This window comes from Octopus sinensis, linkage group LG9 (genome assembly GCF_006345805.1).
Source record: "Octopus sinensis linkage group LG9, ASM634580v1, whole genome shotgun sequence".
Lineage (NCBI taxonomy): Eukaryota > Metazoa > Mollusca > Cephalopoda > Octopoda > Octopodidae > Octopus > Octopus sinensis.
The window spans coordinates 57,955,076-57,981,465 of NC_043005.1; the positions used below are offsets into that span (position 1 = coordinate 57,955,076).

Consider the following 26,390-nt stretch of genomic DNA (forward strand, 5'->3'; position numbering starts at 1 on the left):
GGCAATGCTAGCCTTCCATACTTTGTGAATTTGGCAACGCTAGCCTTCCATACTTTGTGATTTTGGCACCGCTGGCCTCCATACTTTTTCCAAAATTTTCACCGAAAACTTTACCCAAAAATTTTTCGAAAATTTTCCCAAACATTTTCCCAAAATTTTGACCGAAAACTTTACCCAAAAATTTTTCGAAAATTTTACCCAAAGATTTTTCGAAAATTTTCCCCAAACATTTTTCCAAAATTTCCACCGAAAATTTTACCCGAAAATTTTCTCCAAAAGTTTTTCGAAAATTTTCACCGAAAACTTTCCCCAAAAATTTTTCGAAATTTTTCACCGGAAATTTTCCCCAAAATATACTGTGATTTTTCGGAAATTTTTGCCATACTTTGTGATTTTGGCAACGCTGGCTTTCCATACCTTGTGATTTTGGCACAGCTGGCCTTCCATACTTTGTAATTTTGGCACCGCTGGCCATCCATATTTTGTGATTTTGGCAACGCTAGCCTTCCATACTTTGTGATTTTGGCAACGCTGGCCATACTTTTTCGAAAATTTTCCACAAAAATCTTTAGAAAGTTTTCACTGAAAATTTTTCCCAAAATATACTGCTGGCTTTCCATACTTTGTGATTTTGGCACAGCTGGCCTTCCATACTTTGTGAATTTGGCAACTCTAAAGTTCCATACTTTGTGATTTTGGCACCGCTGGCCTCCATACTTTTTCCAAAATTTTCCCCAACATTTTTCGAAAATTTTCACCGAAAACTTAACCCAAACATTTTTCGAAAACTTTACCCAAATATTTTTCGGAAATTTTACCCAAAAATTTTTAGAAAATTTTCACGGAAAATTTTCCCCAAAAATTTTTCGAAAATTTCTACCGAAAATTTTACCCGAAAATATTCACCGAAAATTTTCTCCAAAAGTTTTTCGAAAATTTTCACCGAAAACTTTCCCCAAAAATTTTTCGAAATTTTTCCCCAAAATATACTTTGTGATTTTTCGGAAATTTTTGCCATACTTTGTGATTTTGGCAACGCTGGCTTTCCATACTTTGTAATTTTGGCAACGCTGGCCTACCATACTTTTTCCAAAATTTTCACTGAAAATTTTCCCAAACATTTTTCCAAAATTTTCCCCGAAAACTTTACCCAAAAATTTTTCGAAAATTTTCCCAAACATTTTTCCAAAATTTTCACCGAAAACTTTACCCAAAAATTTTTCGAAAATTGTCCCCAAAAATTTTTCGAAAATTTACACCGAAAATTTTTCCCAAAATATACTTTGTGATTTTGGCACCGCTGGCCTTCCATACTTTGTAATTTTGGCACCGCTGGCCTTCCATACTTTGTGATTTTGGCAACGCTAGCCTTCCATACTTTGTGATTTTGGCACCGCTGGCCATCCATACTTTGTGATTTTGGCAGCGCTGGCCTTCCATATTTTGTGAATTTAACAGCGCTAAACTTTTCACCGAAAAGTTTACCCAAAAATTTTCACCGAAAATTTTTCCCAAAAATTTTTTGCCATATTTTGTGATTTTGGCACTGCTGGCTTTCCATACTTTGTGATTTTGGCAACTCTAAACTTCCATACCGCTGGCCTCCATACTTTTTCCAAAATTTTCACCGAAAATTTTTCCCCAAAAATTTTTCGAAAATTTTTCCCCAAAAATTTTTCGAAAATTTTCACCGAAAATTTTTCCCAAACATTTTTCCAAAATTTTCACCGAAAACTTTACCCAAAAATTTTTCGAAAATTGTCCCCAAAAATTTTTCGAAAATTTACACCGAAAATTTTTCCCAAAATATACTTTGTGATTTTGGCACCGCTGGCCTTCCATACTTTGTAATTTTGGCACCGCTGGCCTTCCATACTTTGTGATTTTGGCAACGCTAGCCTTCCATACTTTGTGATTTTGGCACCGCTGGCCATCCATACTTTGTGATTTTGGCACCGCTGGCCTTCCATATTTTGTGAATTTAACAGCGCTAAACTTTTCACCGAAAAGTTTACCCAAAAATTTTCACCGAAAATTTTTCCCAAAAATTTTTCGAAAATTTTTCCCCAAAAATTTTTTGCCATATTTTGTGATTTTGGCACTGCTGGCTTTCCATACTTTGTGATTTTGGCAACTCTAAACTTCCATACCGCTGGCCTCCATACTTTTTCCAAAATTTTCACCGAAAATTTTCCCCAAAAATGTTTGGGAAAATTTTCGAAAAATTTTTGGGTAAAGTTTTCGAAAATTTTCCCAAACATTTTTCCAAAATTTTGACCGAAAACTTTACCCAAAAATTTTTCGAAAATTTTACCCAAAAATTTTTCTAAAATTTTCACGGAAAATTTTCCCCAAAAATTTTTCGAAAATTTCACCGAAAACTTTACCTGAAAAGTTTTCGAAAATTTTCACCGGAAATTCTCCCCAAAATATACTTTGTGATTTTTCGGAAATTTTTGCCATACTTTGTGATTTTGGCACTGCTGGCTTTCCATACTTTGTGATTTTGGCACCGCTGGCCTTCCATACTTTGAGAATTTGGCAACGCTAGCCTTCCATAGTTTGTGATTTTGGCAACGCTGGCCTTCCATACTTTTCCCAAAATTTTCCCCAAGAAGTTTTCGAAAATTTTCCCAAACATTTTTCCAAAATTTCCACCGAAAACTTTACCCAAAAATTTTTCGAAAATTTTCGCCGAAAACTTTTTCCAAAAAATACTTCGTAATGTTTCGAAAGTTTTTGCCATATTTTGTGATTTTGGCACTGCTGGCTTTCCATACTTTGTGATTTTGGCACCGCTGGCCTTCCATACTTTGTGAATTTGGCAACTCTAAACTTCCATACTTTGTTATTTTGGCACTGCTGGCCTCCATACTTTTTCCAAAATTTTTACCGAAAATTTTCCCCAAAAGTTTTTCGAAAATTTTCACCGAAAACTTTCCCCAAAAATTTTTCGAAATTTTTCCCCAAAATATACTTTGTGATTTTTCGGAAATTTTTGCCATAGTTTGTGATTTTGGCAACGCTGGCTTTCCATACTTTGTGATTTTGGCACCACTGGCCTTCCATACTTTGTCTCACAAACGACAATACTAAAAATGAACCCAACTGCTCTCAAAAATTAAGTCAAACAACAAGAAAAATAATTCAGAATCCTTGTCCGGGACTGGATTGATCCCAGGATCTAATCGGTTCATGCCAGTCATGAGGCCAAACATCCTTGAAAGTTTTATCTAAATCCATCTAGTTGTTCATGAGATATCTTGTCCACAGACAAACATGACTGAAAACAATAACTCTGCCTTTGCTAAGGCAGAGGTAATAAAGAAGTGTTACATTTGACAGAATAATTTGAATGCTTAACCCTTTTGTTACTATATTTCTGACTAAAATACACCCCTCATGAGTTTCAATTAAATTCTAAAATAATCATGAATCTAGGTTTGTTTCATTAAATAACTGTAACTTTTTTACTTATCAACATATTAATGTGATATTTGGAACATAATTAAAGAAAGGGTTCTTAATCAATTCTATTGCATAACTTTTGTCTCAAAGTGACTTTAATTACAGGTAAATTGAGCAAAAGGTAAAAATATTAAAATTTTAAATTGAGCAAAAGGTAAAAATATTAAAATTTTGTTTAAACATCACCATAGAAAATGAATCATCAGCTAATATTCAAATGGGTATGCAACAAAATTTTGATAAAGAAGAATTGCGCACATCACTATATCATCAGTTTAATTTAATGCACAACAGGTGTACCATAAAGCTGAAATAGAGTGAAATACTGGAATCCACTGCAAGTTTGACCGAACTAAAGAAATCGGTCAAAAAATAATATACGGCCCTGGTTATGGTATGGAAGTGATAAATTCCAGACCACATCGTTCCCTAGGCCATGCTGACTAACATTATTTTCCCTGTATAAAAACTAAATCCACGCAGTACCCAGTATTTGCTTCACAAATTTTCTGAAATTTGAACCCCCATTTTGTGTTTGTTTACATTTTGCGTCAGTTTGTTTCTGCATTGATCGCTTCAAACAATAACTTCCAGACCACATCATACCTTAAGCCATGCTGACTAACATTAGCTTCCCTGTATAAAAACTAAATCCACAACAGTATCCAGTATTTGCTTCACAAATTTTCCAATTCGGAATCAATGCTTGATAACATGAAACTCCAATCCATTTTCAAAGTTGAAGAAAAATCGATGCCGAAAAAAATGTGGTAAAAAATCTTCCAAAATTCAAGGAATTAAAATTACACGTCGATCGTTATACAAAACTGTAGATGAATTGTTTACGAAGTATAATCACGTGTTTTCACGAATGTACTAAAGAGATTTGCTCTGATATCCTCATTTAAATATGAATAGGTAAATTCGGGTGGCTTTGGGCGGTTTAGTCACATTAAACAAAATTTTTTTCGGGCGGCTTTGGGCGGTTTGGTAACGAAAGGGTTAAAGGGTTAAATGGATTTCATGACTCTTGTAGAGTGAGGGGGATGTAGGTGTTCAACCAGCATTTAGTAGTTTGATTAACTGATTTGGCTGCCCACTGAATTAATACATAGTCGGATGTGTACACCAAACGCAGTTCTGAGACAGAGTCAATTTTACACAACATGTAACAAGGCTGGACATTTGCATTACAATGGAAGTCCATTTAATGGGCATTGCAGTTTACATCCACCCAATTTCACTCAAAAAGCTAGGGCTGAGATGAAGCTATGGTAAAAGACACTTTCCACAATGCACTCTTTCACATACATACATATATATAAGAAATACATACACACACACACACATATATATATATAAAATCATCATCATCATCATCGTTTAACATCCGTTTTCCCAGCTAGCATGGGTTGGACAGTTCGACCGGGGTCTGGACAGTTCGACGAGGAGGCTGCACCAGGCTCCAGTCTGATCTGGCAGCGTTCCTACAGCTGGATGCCCTTCCTAACGTCAAACACTCCGTGATTGTAGTGGGTGCTTTTTACGTGCCACTGGCACAGGGGCCAGAGCAGGCTGGCAACGCCCATGATCGGTAAGTGCTTTTTACGTGCCACTGGCATGGAAGCCAGCCAAGGCGGCGCTGGCATCAGCCATGTTCGGATGGTACTTTTTACGTGCCACCAGCATTGGTATCACAACTACAATTCCATTTGATTTTGTAGTTGTGATACCCATGCAGGTGGCACATAAAAAGCACCAACCGATGTATATATCATACATACATACATACGTACATACATGTACATAGACATGTACAAAGCTATAGAAGAAGACACTTGCAGTGGGTCTGAAATCAGTACCATGTGGTTGAAAAGCCTATACACACACACACACACACATATTCGTCCAAGAATCCATAATCCAGAAGAAACAGGCACTCGTGTATTAGTCAATAGCGTAGGTATATTAGTCAAAGCAGTCAATGCCAGCATGAAAAACAGATGTTAAATGTTCATGATGATTGATGATATAGTATTATAGATCGATTTCAGCTCATCTTACCAATCAAGGATTTCCTTCACTCCATTGTCACCCACATCTTCAAAAACAGAGAGCAGTAAGGTGACAAACTGGCAGAATCATTACCGCACTAGAAAAAATGCTTCCAAGTTTATGTTCTGAGCTCAAATGCCGCCAGGGTTGACTTTGCCTTTCATCCTTTTGCGGGGTCAATAAAATAAGTACCAGCTGAACACTGGGGTCTATGTAACTGACTTATCCCCTTCTCTGAAATTGGTAACGTTATGCCAAAATTTGAAACAAATAACAGAAAAAAAACCATATTTTTTCCATACCTGCAATCTCTGAAGAGCATGTGTATTTAGAGATCTGCCCTGTTGTCTAATATTAGGTTATCTAATACCCAGTGCTATACCAGTTGGTAAGATCAGCTGAAATGGATCTAAAATACTGTAAATTCCAATTAATACATACATACATACATACACACATATGAAATCTTAGTGAAAAAGATTCAAAAGCAATTTTTATGGGCAATGTACATGTAAGCCAACAAGAAAAACAAGAAATGTTGAATGTTCATTCAGAAGGTGTTGGTTGATAATTCTAATGATGCCAGCCAGAAAACTGTGACTCGACTAAATGGATTATTATTACTTACCAAGATTATATAAAGCTTCAACACATGAAGAATCATTTTGCAGTGCTTCTTGGTAAAAATCTCGAGCCTTTTCATAATCTTTATTCGAGTAAAGCACATTACCTTTATTGACCAAGGCTTAAAAAGAGACAAGGAAGAAAAGTAAATAACAAAGAAGAAATACTGAGGTTGTTAACAAACTTAGAAACATTCATTTTGGCATTTTATCTCTGTTTTCTATGCTGGCATTCATTGAGTCAGAGAATCATGTCTTGCTCCACATCCCATTTTTAGAATGGTTGCAATGGCTGGAAGCCCTTCCTAACACCACTTCCTTTACAGAGCATACTGAATGCATTTTTCAAAGCACCAGCACTATAGAGGTTGACTTGCAATCAGCAACACTTCAGAGCCCTCTCAAGCATTGCACTGTCAATACTCAAGTTGATTACCATTGTTTTACTTAGAGCACCAAGTGCTTTTTGAGGCACTATCAGTTAGAGCCACCATGCAAAACAAAAGAATGCTCCCATGATGGAAGGAACATAGTTATTGTGAGAGGATGGGAATGGAGGGAATGACACAGGAAACAGTGTTGGAGTTGGAGTAATCTGTATGAGTATGTGCACATAGGTATGCAACTTTAAAATTATTCATATTTCTAATTACAAGTTATTTAAATTAATTTCATTATCATAAATAAATCAAATATTGGGGCCTGTGGTCATCATTGTTTCAACTAGATGTAACTCTATTTCATCAGCATCATAATCATTATCATCATCATCCTCGTTTAACGTCCGTTTTCCATGCTAGCATGGGTTGGACGGTTTGACTGGGGTCTGGGAAACCAGGAGGCTGCGCCAGGCTCCAGTCTGATCTGGCAGTGTTTCTACAGCTGGATGCCCTTCCTAACGCCAACCACTCCATGAATGTAGTGGGTGCTTTTTATGCACCACCGGCACAGGGGCCAGAGGAAGCTGGCAAACGGCCACAATCAGTTGGTGCTTTTTACGTGTCACCGACACGGACGCCAGTCAAGTGGCACTGGCATCTGCCACATTTGGATGGTGCTTTTTACGTGTCACCAGCACGGGTATCCTAACTACAATTTCCATTTGATTTTTATTTTGATGATGTTGACGTACTTGACTCAATAGGTCTCCTCAAGCACAGCGGATCACTCTACGATCCAAAGTTAGCACAGCAGGCCGTCCTGTGAGCCACAAACTCACTTCATTTGTCAGGTCTTTGCAGTCACAGCATATTTCAGAGGTCTCGGTCTTTCGTCATTGAGTCAAGTACATCAACATCAAAATAAATCTGGTTATTTATAAAAAAATATCTTTTTGTGTATTGTGTATTGTATAATATATAAGATTTTGTTTAAATATCATAAATATGTGTGACTGTGTGTATGTAGCTATGCAACTTTTTTATTGTCCCCTTGTCTTGACTTTGCATGTTGCATGAAAACAAAATCCCTGCTCAATCAAATGGTACCGTCACTGTTTACAATCTGCTGCAAAAATATGTCTAGCCAACAGGCTGTTTGTTATCTGAAAGACTTGGGGAGAAATACGATCCTGGAAAAGATGAGGGTTGGTTGGTAACATGAAGAGCAGCCAAACTTTCAAAAATTTACCTTAGCAGGTTTTATCTGACCCATGCCAACTTGGAAATGAGAATGTTAAAAACAACGATGTCGATGACATTGACTATGATGTTGATGATGATAAAAAATAATCTGAAAAAATAATAATGTTTTATTTCATTTTTTAAAAAATGAAAATGGACGGGCAGGGGAAGCAACGCTCTTCAACCCAATATCATATCTTTAATATCATCCTCCCTAATTTTCCTCTTTATTTTAGGTTAGAAAAAAGTGCACACTATACATGCAAGTTTCACGATGAATGAAATTCCATATTGGCAAATACAGATTTATTGTGTGGATAGCGGATGATAATATTGATCTTTATATTTCTAACCCTTTTAACACCAAGCCCATCAAAGGTCACACATATTAGAATGTTCAAACATTAACTGAATGGCTAGTGGATAATGACGGATAATAACACTGACTTCATATTTTATCTCTTTTGATGTCAACTCATCGAAGATCATACACATTTTAAAAACGTTTGTATTTAAATTGAAATCGCATTATAAAGCCTCAATCAAAACCTCATTATAGCAAAAAAATAAATAGATAAATAAAATGAACTGATAACATGAGAATCTAGGTTGTCAACACTAACATAAGGAGTTATTATAAATGCACTCAATCTAACAGTTCTTTGGTTGCCAAATACCTCTACAATCACTATCATATTTAAAAATAAAGTAAATAAAAACCCATAATGTGGTCTGAAATGTAGTCTAGGAAAAAAAGATGAGATGGTCATGAATGGACTACTTTTGATTATATACCTGGGTTTAAACAACAACAGTCCAATACATGAAATAAGCCCTAAAGGGACATTCTATTTTAGTCAATCAACTTGTTAGAAATAACAACCAAATCACACTTAAATTTCACTCTACTCTCATTAAAGAGTAAGCGATATATTGCATAGTCCTGGATGGTCACAGATGGAATGCCTTTAATAATGGTCTGTTTAACCAGCACTGACCTGATTTACAGATATTTTAACAAATCTGCTGAAGTTTTGATATTATCGAAATAATTTGGCAGCAAATTAGAATGGTTGTTGAAGTATTGGATTCAATGCAATGCCCTGCATTATTAGTTTCAACTCTTTGTGCTCCAAGTTCAAATCCTGCTGAAGTCGACTTTGCTTGTCATCCTTTTAGACTTGGTAAAACAGTGCCAATTCTGGGTAATGGATTGGCAGAACAGTAAGAATATCTGACTGGCTGCCTTGCGGTATTTGTCCAGCCTCTCTGCATTCTGAGTTCAAATCCTACCTTAGCCTATTTTTGAGGTAGACCTAAATCTGTTGCCTGGTTTATCACCACTTCATGGTACCTATGGTGCCTTTAGTGAAGACAGCCATGTTGCAAGCATTTGGGTTAAGTCTGAGGATACTGGCAAACCAAGAAGGTATCAGATAATCTCAAGGACTGGAAATGAAACTAACTCACCAGCCACTTTTCTTTTGTTTTTAATATTAATGTCATCATAAGATGGCAAGCTGGCAGAATCATTTGCAAAATGCTTCGTGGCATTTTGTCTGTCATCATGTTCTGAGTTCAAATTCTGCTGAGGCTGACTTTGCCTTTCAGCCTTCCAGGGTCAATAAAATAAGTATCAGTTGTGTACTGGGGTTAGGGGTGGTGTGTGTGTGTGTGTGTCTGTGTGTGTGTGTGTGAGGACAGATGATGATGATGATGTAACTGATATACTTCCTCCCTTGAAAATGCTGGCCTTCTACCAAAATTTGAAACCAATGTTAACAACGCCATATTCTAATCAAAAATTAATATTTTTCATTAATTTCTTTCAAGCCAAAACAACGAAAATTATCAAATAATCCTTTTTAACTTTGGCACAAGGCCAAGAATTTGAAGATAAGGGTTAAGTTGATGACATCAACCCCAGTACTCCACTGTGGAGGTGTGTAGCTTAGTGGTTAGGGTGTTGCACTCATGATTGTAAGATTGTGATTTCAATTTCTGGACTGAGTGACGTATCATGTTCTTGAGCAAAACACTTCATTTCACATTGCCCCAGTCTAATCAGCTAGTAAAAATGAGTAACCCTGCAACAGACTAGCATCCTGTCCAGGTGGGTAATTGATATGCCAAGGAAACTGGCCCTTATGTGTTGGTATGACTCAAGAACAAGACTTTACTTTTACCAGTACACCACTAGTACTTATTTCATGAACCCCAAAAGGATGAAAAGCAAACCTGGCCTCAGCAAATTTGAACTCAGAATATAAAGACAGATGGAAAGTCACTAAGCATTTTGGTCCAGCATACTAACATTTCTGCTAGTTTGCCACTTTAGTTATAAGAAATAATACTGGTTGATAGTTTGTACTTTTACCTTCTATTTCAACACTTGGAGATCAGGACCCTTTCTTCAGGAAATCTTTGGAGATATGGCATTGTGAACTGACTTCTATGTTTTGTAGTCCAAAAATTTCCTGAAGAAGGGGTCCTAAACTTGAAGTATTGAAACACAAAGTAAAAGTAGAAATCCTTAACTTGCATTGTGTTGGGCCCTCCCCAAAATTAAAAACATTTATCAACAACTAACAATGCTACATTCAAACTATACTACTCTATTAGGATAAAAAAAAAATGGCTGCACCAGACTCCAGTCTGAGTCTGGTGCAGCCTTCCAGCTTGCCAGCCCTGGTCAAACTGTCCAGCCCATGGCCAATGGACATTAAATGATGATGATGATGAAGATCTTTCCCAAGTCATATAAACTCATGGGGCTAGTCTCCTGATTTCTGTGATCTATATATTTCCCAACTGGATGGGACACCAGCCCGTCGCAGGGTTACTCACTTTTGCCAGCTGAGTGGACTGGAGTAATATGAAATGAAGTGTTTTGCTGAAGAACACAAGGCACTGCCCAGTCCAAGAACCAAAACCACATTCTTACGGTCATGAATCCAACACCCTAATCATTAAGCCATGTGCCTCCACACGTTACTCTATTAGATAATATAATAATATAACATCACAAATGGAACAGTGCACTGAAATTGCCATCCTTTGTTGTTGCCATTGTTGCCCTCCTCCTCATCATCATCTGAGACTGATAATTTCCATTCTCACCATCTCCCATATTATCATCACCCACCACCCGCTGCTGTTGCTGTCACCACTACATCCAACATCCTCGTCCTCATATTACACTATTATCATCATTATTATTCTCCAGTTCCATTATCACCATCATTACCATGAGAATCATAAGATAAAGAGAAACAATCACCTCACCTGAAGGACTGTATCTATCTCCGGTTATCGCCATATCAGCATATTTCTCAGCTTGGGTAAGGTCATGCTCCTGAAAGAAAGCCATTCACTCAATACTATAAATATAAATATAAATATATATATATATATATATATGAATATATATATATATATATATATATATATAATATATATATATATATATATATATATATATATATATATATATATATATATATATATATTATATATTATTATATATATATATATATATTATATATATATTATATATATACACACACACACACACACATATATATATATATATATATATGCATACACATATACATACGTATATCATTGTTATTATGCAAAAGTATTGTAAGTATTGCTTTTTCAGAAAACGTAAAAATAGTTTCACTGTTCCATAGCAAAACTGTTGTACTACACTCTGACAATTTTTGATATCTTGGCATCTGAAGCAACTGGAGATAAAATAGTTTGACCAAAAGAACTGGCTAATGCAAGTAAAAATATATACATATATATACAACAGGCTTCTTTCAGTTTCTGTCTACCTAATCCACATCTTTTAGCTTTTACTTGTTTCAGTCACTGGACAGCAGCCATGCTTGTACACCATCTTGTAAGGGTTAGTGGAACAAATCAACCCTCAAAACCGTGGCAATGATTCTGCCAGCTCATCACCTTGGGTACTGTTGTAACATAAGGTTTTATATTCTAGCCAAAGAGATAAAGCTTTATTCACTGTTTTCTTTCCTCTATAACATTACTGCATATGTATGAAGTATGCTTTTAGATGATATATCGATTATAATGTCCCTTGTTAAAAAAAATTTTTCTCTGCTTCTTTCAACTGTTCAAACAGTTATTTAATCTATATTAACCCTTTCAATACCAACCCAGTTGAAACCGCCTCTGGCTCTGGCTCTGTAGTACAAATGTCTTGTTTTCATAAGTTCTGAATTAAAATCTTCCACCAAAACCTTGAAACCCCCTTTGGTCATGAATGACCATGGGATTGCACCTAGAAAGTTACCCTCCCAGGCACAAGTCCGGGCAAGGTTGTTTATGGAAGAACAGCAGTCGCCCATGCATACCGGCCTCCCCTTTCCATGCCACCAGTGTTATCCAAGGGAAAGGCAAAGGCCGATACAGCTTGGCACCTGTGATGTTGCAACTCATTTCTACAGCTGAGTGAACTGGAGCAATATGAAATAAAGCCTTGTGATTGGATTTGGTAGACAGAAACTGAAAGAATTCCATTGTATGTGTGTGTGTGTGTGTGTGTGTGTGTGTGTACCTGTGTGTCTGTGCTTGTTTCCTCATCACAACTGATGTTGGAGTGTTTACATTCCTGTAACTTAGTAGTTCAGCAAAAGAGACTAATACAATAAGTAGCAAGCTTAAAAAACTAATAAGTACTTGGGTCAAATCATTTGACAAAAAATTCTTCAAGGCGGTGCTTCAGCATAACCGTAGTCTAATGACTGAAGCAATTAAAAAAATAAGAATAAAAGAATAAGTAACGCTAATAAGATATACTTGAAAATGAAAGTACACCCCATAAACACATGAGAGGAAGGTTTGCTTCAATGCATACAGTGTGTACATGGTAGAGCTATTTAGTAATTATTTTTCACAACTGATGAAGTCTTTATAATAAATCATACAAAGATAAATGAATAAATAAATAAATAAATTAATTAATAAAAGAAAGTAAGCATTCTGAAGAGATGTCCACTTACCATGAAATACAAGAACGATAAATTTGTAGCTGCAATACTGGCAACCTTAGAATCTTTTTTTTCAAACGATTTCAAAGTCTCTACAGCCTAGTGAAATAATAACAATAACAACAATAATAATATCAATTAATTAAATAGTTAGAATGACACATTTTATGAAAGGGATGCAGACATTTCACTGTATCAAACCCTGTGTTTGATGGGAATTTTATTATATTGACACTGAAGAGATGTGTGTGTGTGTGTGCATGCGTGTGTGTATGTGTGCGTGCACGTGAACATGTATGCATGTAAAAGCATCTAGTTCTCTTCTCATCTCCACATATTTTTGCTTGTTTTCTTCAAAATCCTTTCTCCCATACCAGATCTTTTTTTGCCATTTATTTCTGTCGAGAGCAAACAGATTCAACATCTTTGTATGATACATTCAACTCACCAAGACTTGTTTCTAGCAAGTCTTTATACCATTTTTTTTGGTTTTTTTTTTTATCTCTTTTTGGTTTGCACTGGTCTTGTATGCCAGTAGATAGCTCAAACAATACAAAGTTCATTCCAGCAGACATTCTCATATACCATATTTGTAGTAAGACATGTTAAGTCTTGCACTGATCTAAAAACACTTTTTCAATATCCACAAATTAAACAAGACAAACAACACTCTTTACCACTTGAGGTGAGACATATTTGCACTGTTTGTAATGCAAATTTCAAACAGTTCTTGATACTTAAGAGCCACCTACATGCTCATGTATGAAGAAAAGCACGTGAAACAAGAATGGTCAAGCTTGGGATGGGAGCAGACTGCCTCTATGTGCATATATGTGTATGTGAATTTTCAGGGGTATATTACTCGGACAGATACTGTGTTTGCTCTCAGTTTGGTCCCAGATGCTGGCTAACACAACGGTCCATATTCAATGCCTGTGTCTACAATAAGTTGTTAGACATTGGTAAATTTCCTCGTTGAGTAATTCTGTGTGTCCTACTCAGCATTGCAAATGTTCAGTAGAGTGTAAAATAACGATAATATATATATATACATACATACACACTCAGATGCCTCAACAGAAAATAGACACCATCATTTTAGAAAGATTTATTTCTCAACACAAAATGACGTCACTTGATACATTTAAATACTTAATCTAATATTTAACAGATATGCCTTTGTGCATAATACATTAACAAGTCTGAAGCAAGCACCAGGTAGTGCTCCATCACGTAAAACAGTATAGTGAGGGGTATCTATTTACTTTTGAGATGTCTTTCTGTATCTGTAGTCTCGGTATGGCCAAATGGTGAAGTTCTCTTTGTAACCATATAAGGTGCTACTTTTAATTTCACTATATGGAATTTGGAGCAAGTGCCATTTGTTTTTACAGCCCTTTGGTCAGCCTAAAGCTTGTGAGCGAAACTGGGCAGACAGAAACAGTTTGAGAGCCCACAGGACACACATGCACACACATGCACACACACACACACACACACACACACATCCAACTATAGAAACTTTGCCAAAGAAAGCAAACACTGGAACACTGTGTAGCCCTTGGACCCACCAGATCCTGTCAAAATATCCAGCCCAGTAAAGCATGGAAGAAGGAGGAGGGGGGAGGAGGAGGAGGAGAAGGAGAAGGAGAAGAAGAAGAAGAGAGAAGAAGAAGAAGAAGAAGAAGGAAGAAGAAGAAGAAGAGAAGAAGAAGAAGAAGAAGAAGAAGAAGAAGAAGAAGAAGAAGAAGAAGAAGAAGAAGAAGAAGAAGAAGAAGAAGAAGAAGAAGAAGAAGAAGAAGAAGAAGAAGAAGAAGAAGAAGAAGAAGAAGGTGATGACAAAGGAGAAGATGGATGAAAAGCAAAGTTGATCTCAGCAGGTTTTGAACTTAAGAGTACAAAGAGGCAGAATAGTTGCTGCAAAGCAACCATTCCACTGCTCTCTGTTAGTTCATCACACAAAATACACACACCATACAGATATGAAAATCACACACAAACACATACTTATGTATACTGTTCAGGGCTGTGGAGTCAGAGTTGGAAACAATTAAGGGGTAACTAGAGTTGGAGTTGGTAAAACTATACTGACTCTGACTCACAATATTCTTTAATATAAACCAGATATAGGCCTACTCATAGTACAAGTGTATGCATATACTTTATGAAATACGTAGACCACAGTCACTTAATTACATAAAGAGGAGTCGGAGTCGGAGGTGCAAATAGTAGAGGAGTCGGAGTCGGAGGTGCAAATAGTAGAGGAGTCGGAGTCAGAGGTGCAAATAGTTTTTTGTTTCGACTCCACAGCCCTGATATTGTTACTTACCTGCTTGAAATCTTTCTGTTTCAGGTACATGATTGCTTTATCAATCTCCAGATCATTAGCCAAATCAGAATAACGTGATTGTTTCACTGTCTGGACACACCTAACAAATATATTTGCCAGAATCATAATTTTAAAATTAAAAACAAAAACAAGTTTTTTTCTGAAATACTTTTTACAAATTTTTTTCTTAAAGTTAAGGCTATTTAGCCCCTAAAAATCAACCTCATTTCAGAGCAAACTACAATCAAAACCATTCTTGTCTTGATCATCCAATCTCTTTGTATATCTAGACTACATTACATATTGTGTCTTTTTCCTATTTCAAGGTGAAGGTGAAAGGCCTAGTGGTTATGGTACTGGAATCACAATAATTTAGATCATGAGTTCAAGTCTTTGATCAGGTGGTGTGTTATATCTTTGAGCAAAGTATATATCATCATTGTTTAATGTCCGCTTTCCATGCTGGTATGGGCTGGACGATTTGACTGAAGACCGGCGAACCAGATGGCTGCACCAAGCTCCAGTCTGATCTGGCAGAGTTTCTACAGCTGGATGCCTTTCCAAACGCCAACCACTCAGAGAGTGTAGTGGGTACGTGCCAGTCAGGCGGTACTGGCAACGGCCACACTCAAATGGTGTATTTTACATGCCACCTGCACAGAGCCAGTCCAGCGGCACTGGCAACGACCTCGCTTGAATATTTTTTCACGTGCCACCAGCACAAGTGCCAGTAGGGCGATGATGGTAATGATCACACTCGAATGTAACTTTTTATGTGCCACCAGCACAGAAGCCAGTCAGCTGGTCTGGCAAAATATATATATATATACATACACACACACACATGCGCATGAGTGAATGGACAAAAGAAACAGGTACTTGACACATTTAGTAGGAGCTACATATACCATTACTCAAAACAATTTGGTTTGGCCTTCATAGATTTGTCACAGGAACCTGTGAAACTTTAAGTTGCATAAGGCAAACTGTTTCGAGTAATAATATATATATATATGTATATATGTATATGTCTATATTTCTATAAGCAAACTTACCAATCATAGCCAGAAGCAAACGAGTTATCGATGTGAGGTGATATTATTTTTGCAGCTGTTTTGATGGACTTTTCAGCTTCGTATTTCCTGAAAATTGGGAAACATCAGATACACATTAGCAGGATGTGAACAAAACCTTTTGTAAAATAGAGAAGCAGAAACAACATGGGGCAAGTGACAGAGTCTCTGTAAGGCTACTTACTCTTCCAGAAATAGCAGTCAAATCTCACTCAAATTAATCCTACCCTACTGTATTTGAAAAAAAAAAATGGAAGGACCCAGTAGATAATGCATTTCTCTACATGTTATTTGAATAATAGCAGGATAGTCACAGCTGGAATGTATTTCATCAAAGATCAGTAGGATCAGCTCTGACTTTGGGCTAAAACAGTGTTCTTCGTCAAAGGGCCTAGATTTCCCAAAGGGGAATTACCATATTCGATGACTGGCATCCGTGCTAGTGGAGCGCCAAGAGCACTATCTGAGCGTGATTGTTGCCAGAGCAGCTAACTGGCTTCCATGCTGGTGGCATATAAAAAGCACCATTCGAGCGTGATTGTTACCAGTGTTGCCTTACTGGCACTTGAAAAAACATTCGAGCAAAGTCCTGTGCAGGTGGCACATAAATAACATCATTTGAGCATGGCCATTGCCAGTACTGTCTGACTGGCCCTCGTGCTGGTGGCACGTAAAAGCACCCACTACACTCTTGGAGTGGTTGGCATTAGGAAGGGCATCAGCGGTAGAAACTCTGTCAGACCAAGATTGGAGCCTGGTGCAGCCATCTGGTTCGCCAGTCCTCAGTCAAATCGTCCAACCCATGCTAGCATGGAAAGCGGACGTTAAACGATGATGATGAATAAAGATTAAGATGGTTTGCAACTTTTAACTCTTTAGCATTCAGATTACTCTGTCAAATGTAATGAATATTCAGTCACCTGGATTTGAATTAACCCTACATTATCTTGTAGCTTTGAGATTTTGATGAGGTAACTGTTTATTTTTAGAATGACAGTGTATGGTAGGTGTGAGAGGCCTGATCTGATCAGTTTGAACATAGAGCTGGCAGAATATTCCGGCCAGATATTGCCTGTTTAAATGCTAAAGGGTTAAAGATATACAAATCTTGGTAAATATAGAATTACAAAATCTATTTTGTTCTCTCATTAATAATGAAGTAGGAAGTGTGCCAGGAAAATTTATCTATCTTTTAGCGGGTACTGGCACCTGAACAATATACTGACTAATGAACAATGCCACAAGCAAGCAGTGTCCCCTCCAAGTCGTACATGCACACACATGCCCACACACATTTTAGAGAAGGCAAAATATGTGCACACATGAGATTTTCAAGATGCAATCAGATATTTTTAATTGACGAGATTTGAGCAATGGTTACTCACACGAAAGCACACATAATTTACTAAGACAAAATTTCCATACAAACAAGTTTCTGCAAGCACCCACAGTAAAATCTCACAAGGAACATTATTTGTGAGGTAGCTTCTTGCTAATGGTCTTGACCTGCTAAAAATAGCAGCCAAATCACTTATTGGCTGATTTGATGTACTGTCAAGTACAAATGCCCAATCTCATTTGTGATCTCTGGTTCACAGCCACATGTGCCATATAGGCTCATGTAGACAAACCATTCCACACTAATTTAGGTAATGGAAATGTCATCAAGTTTTCTTAAGAAATACAACTTACTTTTCTCTTTCGAGTTGGCGCAGAGAATCATTCTTGATTACTTCAACAAACTGATTGTAAGGGTTATTTTCCTGTACACCAAAACAAATACAAAAATGAACACAAAATGAATAATTCAATAGTATTTGTAGCAATGATGAAAGCTTGTTTTATATTTAGAAACAAAATTTATTGCTACAGTAACATAGATGTTCAAGCAATACAAGAAAAGAAAATATTCAGATAAACAATGTATATGACAAGTGCATAAAGTCATAATGTTAGAAATTCAACATTCAGGTTAATTTTTATATATCAACCCTTGTTGCTCTAGTGTGTCTTCTTCCATCATTCCAGGTCGAATATGTAGCTGTGAAAACAGCTATTGTGGAGAGTGAATGCCACCAGGAAGTGAATTACTCTAAAATTTTGGCACTCAATTGAGCTGTATTTCTAGGCTGTGTTCACAGAAGATTCTAGTCATTTCATCAAACTGCCATGTGAACAACAGCTGTTGAATGGACATCGATTGAGGTTGTGCACATGATCAAACTGTAATTTTTATGAGACAAAACATGGGATCGAATTCAACTGCTACATAATAACAAAAAAGGATTTTTGTTCCTTCACTATTCATCCAAGGACAGTTTTATAGATATAGATTAAGATGGTTTGCAGCTTTTAACCCTTTAGCATTCAGATTACTCGGTCAAATGTTATGATTATTCAGTCACCTGGCTTTGAATTAACCCTACATTATCTTGTAGCTTTGAGATTTTGATGAGGTAACTGTTTACTTTAAGAATGACAGTGTATGGTAGGTGTGAGAGGCCTGATGACTGACCATGGAATTTCACCTAGAAAGTTACCCTCCCAGGCATAAGTCCAGGCAAGGTTGTTTATGGAAGACCAGCATTCGCCCATGCATACCGGCCTCCCCTCTCCATGCTAACCTGAGTTTTTTCACTGGTGCTAAGGTCCAGGAATTTCATAGTAGCTAGTCTAAAGCCTTGCCATGCATATTGACGGTTGCCTGGGCCATTCAGGCAGGTGAACTAGACATGCCTGGACAACAGAATGGGTGACAATGAATACTCACTTTTAGAATACCTATAGCCATATACACATACAGCCATGACTTTCATGGTTGATAATGTTCATTACATTAGCACTGCTTTTATTTCCTATTTGAACACACACACACGCACACACACTCACACACACACACATCAATGTTTGTTTTTATGTTTATTTATAATAAAACCAATTTTACATCAATCTCATGGGTTACTCTATAGTTTTATGGAGTATTAATTTATCATTTTTAAGCAAGAATATCACTGACAGCAACTTTAAAGTTTCAGCCAGCTAAGCCATCATTGGATTGCATTCTGACATTGGTTCATCTGGCTGAAACTTTGAAGTTACTATCAAAAATATTCTTGTATAATAATAATAATAATAATAATAATAATAATCATAATATATATATATATATATATATATATATATATATATATATATGCTGAGACCCCCTTTGGCCATGACTGACCATGGGATTGCACCTAGAAAGTGACCCTCCCAGGCACAAGTCCGGGCAAGGTTGTTTATGTTAGACCAGCAGTCACCCATGCACACCACCAATGTTATCCAAGGGAAAGGCAACGGCCGATACAGCTTGGCACCTGTGACGTCGCAACTCATTTCTACAGCTGAGTGAACTGGAGCAACGGGAAATAAAGTGTTTTGCTCAAGAACACAACATGCAGCTCGGTTTGGGATTTGAACTCACCACCTCACGATCGTAAGCTCGACGCTCTAACCACTGAGCCATATATATATAAATCATCATCATCGTTTAACGTCTGCTTTCATAGTTCATAGATGAGAATTGGTTACTCTCCATATAGATACACTTAGTAGTGCTCAAGAGAATTAAACCTGAGCAGGTATAGAAATAAATATAGGGATAAGTAAGTTAGATGGATCAATATATCAAGTTTTACTGTATTAATACATGAAATACAACGTGAAATAAAGTGTCTTGCTCAAGAACACAACAAGCAGCCCGGTCCGGGATTCAAACTCACAACCTCGCGATCATAGGCTCGACACTCTAACCACTGAGCCATGCGCCTTCACATGTATATGTATATGTCAGATTAAAGGAAATTTAGAAATTTGAATGGTTCCCTCAGCAAATACTGGCTAATGTAGTACTTAGGAATGGATAGTTTTCCTGAAAGGAAACTGTTCCATAAAAACTGAAATTCCAGGGATTATTAGTCAAAGAGTACAATACAGTAAGCCCAAGAATGTAGATAATGGTATTACACATACACATGTATAGCATTAATATAGAAAACAGGTATGGTTTTCTATGCTTTATAAAACATATTGTCAAGATTACATAACAGCTGTTGAAACATTATATTATCTTGTTAACTCATCTCTTAAACATTCAGCAAGAAATACAATGACTAGTACTAAATGCTCAATATATTTATTCCCATTATTCAAATTATCGATAACATTTCACAATGTAGGGGGAGACAAACTAGCCTTCAATATTCAAGAAGGCATGACCAAGAAGATAACACTGACAATAACAACAATGAAAGTACCAACAGCAAGGGTTTTACCACCTATTTTGGTTTCTGCATTCAGAGATAGAGTACAGCTGTACCCTTTCCACACGAGTTTTTACCCCTCCTCAATCCTTAACCACAATGCTTGGTCCTGTCATCATTCCTAAGTGGATCTTCCACCGCTGCTCATTTTCCTCACAGCCATTGCATTATCTGACACTGGAGACCTATCATTGTTAAAGCGAGCTCCAGAGAAGTCATTTCCCACTGTGAAGAAATAAATGACAACAGGAGGAATTTGATCCCAGAATGCAAAGAACTATAACTGATACCAGAAAGCATTTGATCCAATGCTTCAATAATTCCACCAATCCACTGTCCTAAACTGTCCCTTATTATATTGAGCCCAAAAAGATGAAAAGCAAAGTTGACCTCAGCAGTATTTGAACTTGGAACGCAGAAATTTGCAACAAATAGTGTAAAATATTTGATCCAATAGCAACTCTGCCTTTTTATCTCCTTCTATCACTTTCATCAAAATTAATTAAAATGTTGTAACTGGATTTGCCCAAATTAAGGAATTGATTTTCACTGGTTACATTTTCTTTTGCTTTGTTATTATTTTATGATGGGAAATAATAGCATGGTGGACTGACAAACAAAATTGTCATATGTTATTACAGACCTTTTTATGTTTCAGGTTCAAATCTTGCTGAGATTTATATATTTATTTTTTATGGCGTAATCAGAAGGGAAAAGGCAACATACTTAACCCTATTTTACAGGGTCTTCAAGATGGGTCAGAAATCTGGTCTGAATCCCTGAAACAGACTGCACTCTGGTGAAAGGCAGTCAAGGATCAAGGAATGATAGACTGGACAATAAATTAGGTCAACCACATATATATGTTTCTCTGGGATTGGGATTGGCAAAATTGATGTAGATGCTTCTGATGAAAATCCAGTAACATTTTAAAATGAATTATGGTCATTCATAATTTTATCAGTCTACAGAGAGATATGTAAATTAGCTCTTTTTACAAATCCACTATGTAGATTACATACACACACATTCTTTATCTTTTACTTGTTCCAGTCATTAAACTGCGGCCATGCTGGGGTACCACCTTAAGGATTCTACTCCTGTACTTTTTTAAAACCAGGGACTTATTTCATCTTTTTCTTTTCCTGAACTTCTAAGTTATAGGGGGACACACCAACACCAGTTGTCAAGCAGTGGTTGGGGACAAACACAGACACAAAGACACATACACATACACACACATATATATGACAGGCTTCTTTCAGGTTCCATGTACCAAATCCACTAACAAAGTTCTGGCTAGCCCGAGGCTATAGTAGGAGATACTTGCCTAAGGTGCCATGCAGTGGGACTGAAAGCAGTACCATGTGGTTGGGAAGCAAACTTCTTACCACACAGCCACACATATTTTAGCTTTCATCATTTCAAGATTAATAAAATAAACACACATCATGTATCGGAATGAGTTATGTGACTTCCCCCCACCCCTGCAGCATTCTTACATATGTGCTGTGAAGTGACATCAGTATCATCTTCATCATTTAACATCCATTTTCCATACTGGCAGGTGTTTTATTTCAATTTTTTAATTTCATCTAGTTTCAGCTCACGAGCTGTGGCCATGCTGGGGCACCGCCATGTGTGTGACTGTTTGACAGAATTTGGCAATGTGCAGGGCTGCATCAAGCTCCAGTGTCAGCTTTAGCATGGTTTCTATGGTTGAATGCTCGTCTTAATAATGCCAGCCACTAAACAGTGTGTATTGATGCTTTTTATGTGGCTCTAGCACTAGTGAGGCCACCAAATAACTTGCAAAACAAGAAGGTACACTAGAAGAAAAAGGAAAAAAGAAAAAATGGAAAACAGGTAAAAAGGAAAAGTGGTAAGGAGGGATATAGCGAGGAAGGAGGTGGTTGTACGCCAGTATCTCAAAAGAGAGTCTAAAAAGAATAGGATAGGAGATAGTGCTAACAATATTCCAGGGCATCTCAATGAAGCCGAGATGTCCACTTGTGCCAGTGCTTGTACAGAGCACCTGTGCTGGTGTTACATAAGAAGCATCCATGCTTGTGCCATGTAAGCAGCACTCCTGCTGGTGCCACACAAAATATACCTGTGCTGGTGCCATGTAAAAAAGCATCTTTTGCTGGTGCCATGTATAAAACACTGGCACAGGTTCCACATAAAAAGCATCCAGTACACTCTGTAAAGTGGTTGGTGTTAGGAAGGGCATCCAGCTGTAGAAGCCATCCCAAAACAAGACAATTGGAGCCTGGTGCAGCTCTCCAGCTGGCCAGCTCCTATCAAGCTGTCCAACCCACGTCAACATATGTGATGATGATAATGATGATGATGATGATGATGATGATAATATATGAGTAGGATGTGATCCTCTGGATCAATGCCTTAATTCCACATAAGAATGTCTTGGACTATGATGATCTAACAACTCACGCTGCCATGGAACGTAGACACAAAATGATGATGATGATGATGATGATATGGTAGAAAAAATCTGGAGAAGAGTTCGTCAAGCTGAATGTCACAAAAAAAGCAAAAGGCAAATTTAGATACCTTCTTTTTTCCCTTCTCACAAGGCTTAATTTTTTTTTTATCTTTTTTTTTTTTTTTTACTCTATTAAAGGGGTGTACTTTTGCACAGCAACAGAATAATTTAGAAATATTCCACTAAGAGGAAAAAAAAAATTACGATTAACAAATCTGATTAGAATGCATTAATGGAAAATGTGTTTGTTATCAACTAAAAAATTAATGAAAAATCCCTGCTTTCTCTTATGAAAAAGGTTTCTCAACAACATTCATTTTCATGCAAAAATTATAGAGTTCTAACCAATGATTCGGCTATTTTTTTTTTAAATATGTTTCTTTTTTTTTTTTAATATTAAATATTCCCTCCTTGATAAATGCTGAATGTAAATTGAGATGAAAATCTGAATTTTCCTACTGTTGAGATAATAATAATAATAACAATAATAATAATAATAATAATAATTGCCTTGATGCCATACCAGGCACTGGCTCTCATGGTTTCTGATTTTAACTGATTAGAAGTGTTATCATGTACATGTTTTGTCTTCGTATAAAAAATGGGTTACAGCAAATATTCTGCACAATACCACAATGCCCTGATGCAAAACCAGGCAGTGGCTCTCATGGCTTCTGATTTTAACTGATTTGAAGTGTTATCATGTACACATTTTGTCTTGGAATAAAAGATGGGTTACAGCAAATATTCTGCTCAATACCACAGATTTGCTAGTTAGTTGCATGACCTTAACTAGTTGAGCATGTTCTTTAGCGGCTGACGGTATGTGCATCTCTGACCACAAGCAGAAGTAGTGGGGGAGCAGCATAGCCATATGTTGAGAGGGATTCTTTGGGGTTTGAAATAATTCACTTCTAGAAACATGGGTGTTTTGTTCAACATCCTTAAATGACCCTTTTTCAGGGACCTTTTGAGTGGGATGGGCTCTACTTGAAGAAAATTCTAACTGGGCCTCACCTGCAAGGCCATGTGGTGTTTATCTTGATATAAGGTCACCATGTTGGCACACATGGTTGTAATGCATGTGCTTCAAGTACCCTTATCAGACAGTTAGTCATGATGGGTATATTAGGTTTTATATATTTGTACCCCAGTGTCACTTTGATGATATGTATTGCTCTCTTTCATAATAATACTCTTTTCTTTAATGGCTACAAAAGCTGAATGCAAAACACAGGATGATACAAATTGAGGGGCTTAACACAAAAACATATGTTAACAGTGAAATAAAACAATAACAATTAACAACAAAATTTAAACAATTCCCAAAAAAGGTGGGGATTCCACCCAGGGACAACCCAGGAAACCGACACACTCTGGTCAACCCTGATCACCAAGAGCAACTCAGGCATACATTCCTCTCCCCTTCATCTCCTCTGGTTTACAGGTGCATGTTCAGAGTATGACAATATAATCATCATCATCATCATCATCATTTTAACGTCTGTTGTCCATGCTGGCATGGGTTGGATGGTTTGACCAGAGCTGGCAAGCTGGGGAGCTGCACCAGGTTCCAGTCTGATTTGGCATTGTGTCTATGGCTGGATGCCCTTCCTAATACCAACCACTTTATAAAGTATGCTGGGTGCTTTTTCTGTGGCACTGGCACAGGTGCCTGTTATTGTCACTGCCTCAGGGGCTTTTTACATGGCCTGGCACAGGTACTTTTTTTTGTGATGCAACGCGGGCGCTTTTTATGCTGTTCAGCGTGGGCAAAATTTACATGGTGCCACCACATCTACTTTACAATAATAATAATAATAATAATAATAATAATAATAATAATAATTGCCTTGATGCCATACCAGGCACTGGCTCTCATGGTTTCTGATTTTAACTGATTAGAAGTGTTATCATGTACATGTTTTGTCTTCGTATAAAAAATGGGTTACAGCAAATATTCTGCACAATACCACAATGCCCTGATGCAAAACCAGGCAGTGGCTCTCATGGCTTCTGATTTTAACTGATTTGAAGTGTTATCATGTACACATTTTGTCTTGGAATAAAAGATGGGTTACAGCAATATTCTGCTCAATACCACAGATTTGCTAGTTAGTTGCATGACCTTAACTAGTTGAGCATGTTCTTTAGCGGCTGACGGTATGTGCATCTCTGACCACAAGCAGAAGTAGTGGGGGAGCAGCATAGCCATATGTTGAGAGGGATTCTTTGGGGTTTGAAATAATTCACTTCTAGAAACATGGGTGTTTTGTTCAACATCCTTAAATGACCCTTTTTCAGGGACCTTTTGAGTGGGATGGGCTCTACTTGAAGAAAATTCTAACTGGGCCTCACCTGCAAGGCCATGTGGTGTTTATCTTGATATAAGGTCACCATGTTGGCACACATGGTTGTAATGCATGTGCTTCAAGTACCCTTATCAGACAGTTAGTCATGATGGGTATATTAGGTTTTATATATTTGTACCCCAGTGTCACTTTGATGATATGTATGCTCTCTTTCATAATAATACTCTTTTCTTTAATGGCTACAAAAGCTGAATGCAAAACACAGGATGATACAAATTGAGGGGCTTAACACAAAAACATATGTAACAGTGAAATAAAACAATAACAATTAACAACAAAATTTAAACAATTCCCAAAAAAGGTGGGGATTCCACCCAGGGACAACCCAGGAACCGACACACTCTGGTCAACCCTGATCACCAAGAGCAACTCAGGCATACATTCCTCTCCCCTTCATCTCCTCTGGTTTACAGGTGCATGTTCAGAGTATGACAATATAATCATCATCATCATCATCATCATCATCATCATCATCATCATCATCATCATTTTAACGTCTGTTGTCCATGCTGGCATGGGTTGGATGGTTTGACCAGAGCTGGCAAGCTGGGGAGCTGCACCAGGTTCCAGTCTGATTTGGCATTGTGTCTATGGCTGGATGCCCTTCCTAATACCAACCACTTTATAAAGTATGCTGGGTGCTTTTTCTGTGGCACTGGCACAGGTGCCTGTTATTGTCACTGCCTCAGGGGCTTTTTACATGGCCTGGCACAGGTACTTTTTTTTGTGATGCAACGCGGGCGCTTTTTATGCTGTTCAGCGTGGGCAAAATTTACATGGTGCCACCACATCTACTTTACAATAATAATAATAATAATAATAATAATAATAATAATAATCCTTTCTACTATAGGCACAATTTGGGAGTAGGGGGTTAGTTGATTACATTAACCCCTGTACTTGACTGGTACTTTATTTTATCGACCCTGGAGGTATGAAAGGCAAAGTCGACCTCAGTGAGATTTGAACTCAGAATGTAAAGAGATAGAAAAAATGCTGCTGAGCATTCTGATCAACATG

At 37.2% G+C, this 26,390-nt stretch overlaps 1 protein-coding gene across 2 annotated transcripts in view; it reads right to left on the reverse strand.

The window, feature by feature from the left end:
• Positions 1-26,390, reverse strand: part of LOC115215608 (intraflagellar transport protein 88 homolog) — a 149,345-nt gene that overhangs the window by 61,563 nt on the left and 61,392 nt on the right. For both annotated transcript variants that reach the window (XR_005000679.1, XM_029784830.2), the window contains exons 11-16: positions 17,884-17,954; positions 16,174-16,260; positions 15,119-15,218; positions 12,802-12,888; positions 11,054-11,123; positions 6,152-6,268 (exon numbers count right to left, since the gene is read on the reverse strand). Coding sequence is in view for 1 of the 2 variants with exons in the window: in XM_029784830.2 (XP_029640690.1) it covers positions 6,152-6,268; positions 11,054-11,123; positions 12,802-12,888; positions 15,119-15,218; positions 16,174-16,260; positions 17,884-17,954 (532 nt within the window). In the remaining variant the exon portion in view is untranslated. The remainder of the gene's footprint in view (positions 1-6,151; positions 6,269-11,053; positions 11,124-12,801; positions 12,889-15,118; positions 15,219-16,173; positions 16,261-17,883; positions 17,955-26,390) is intronic.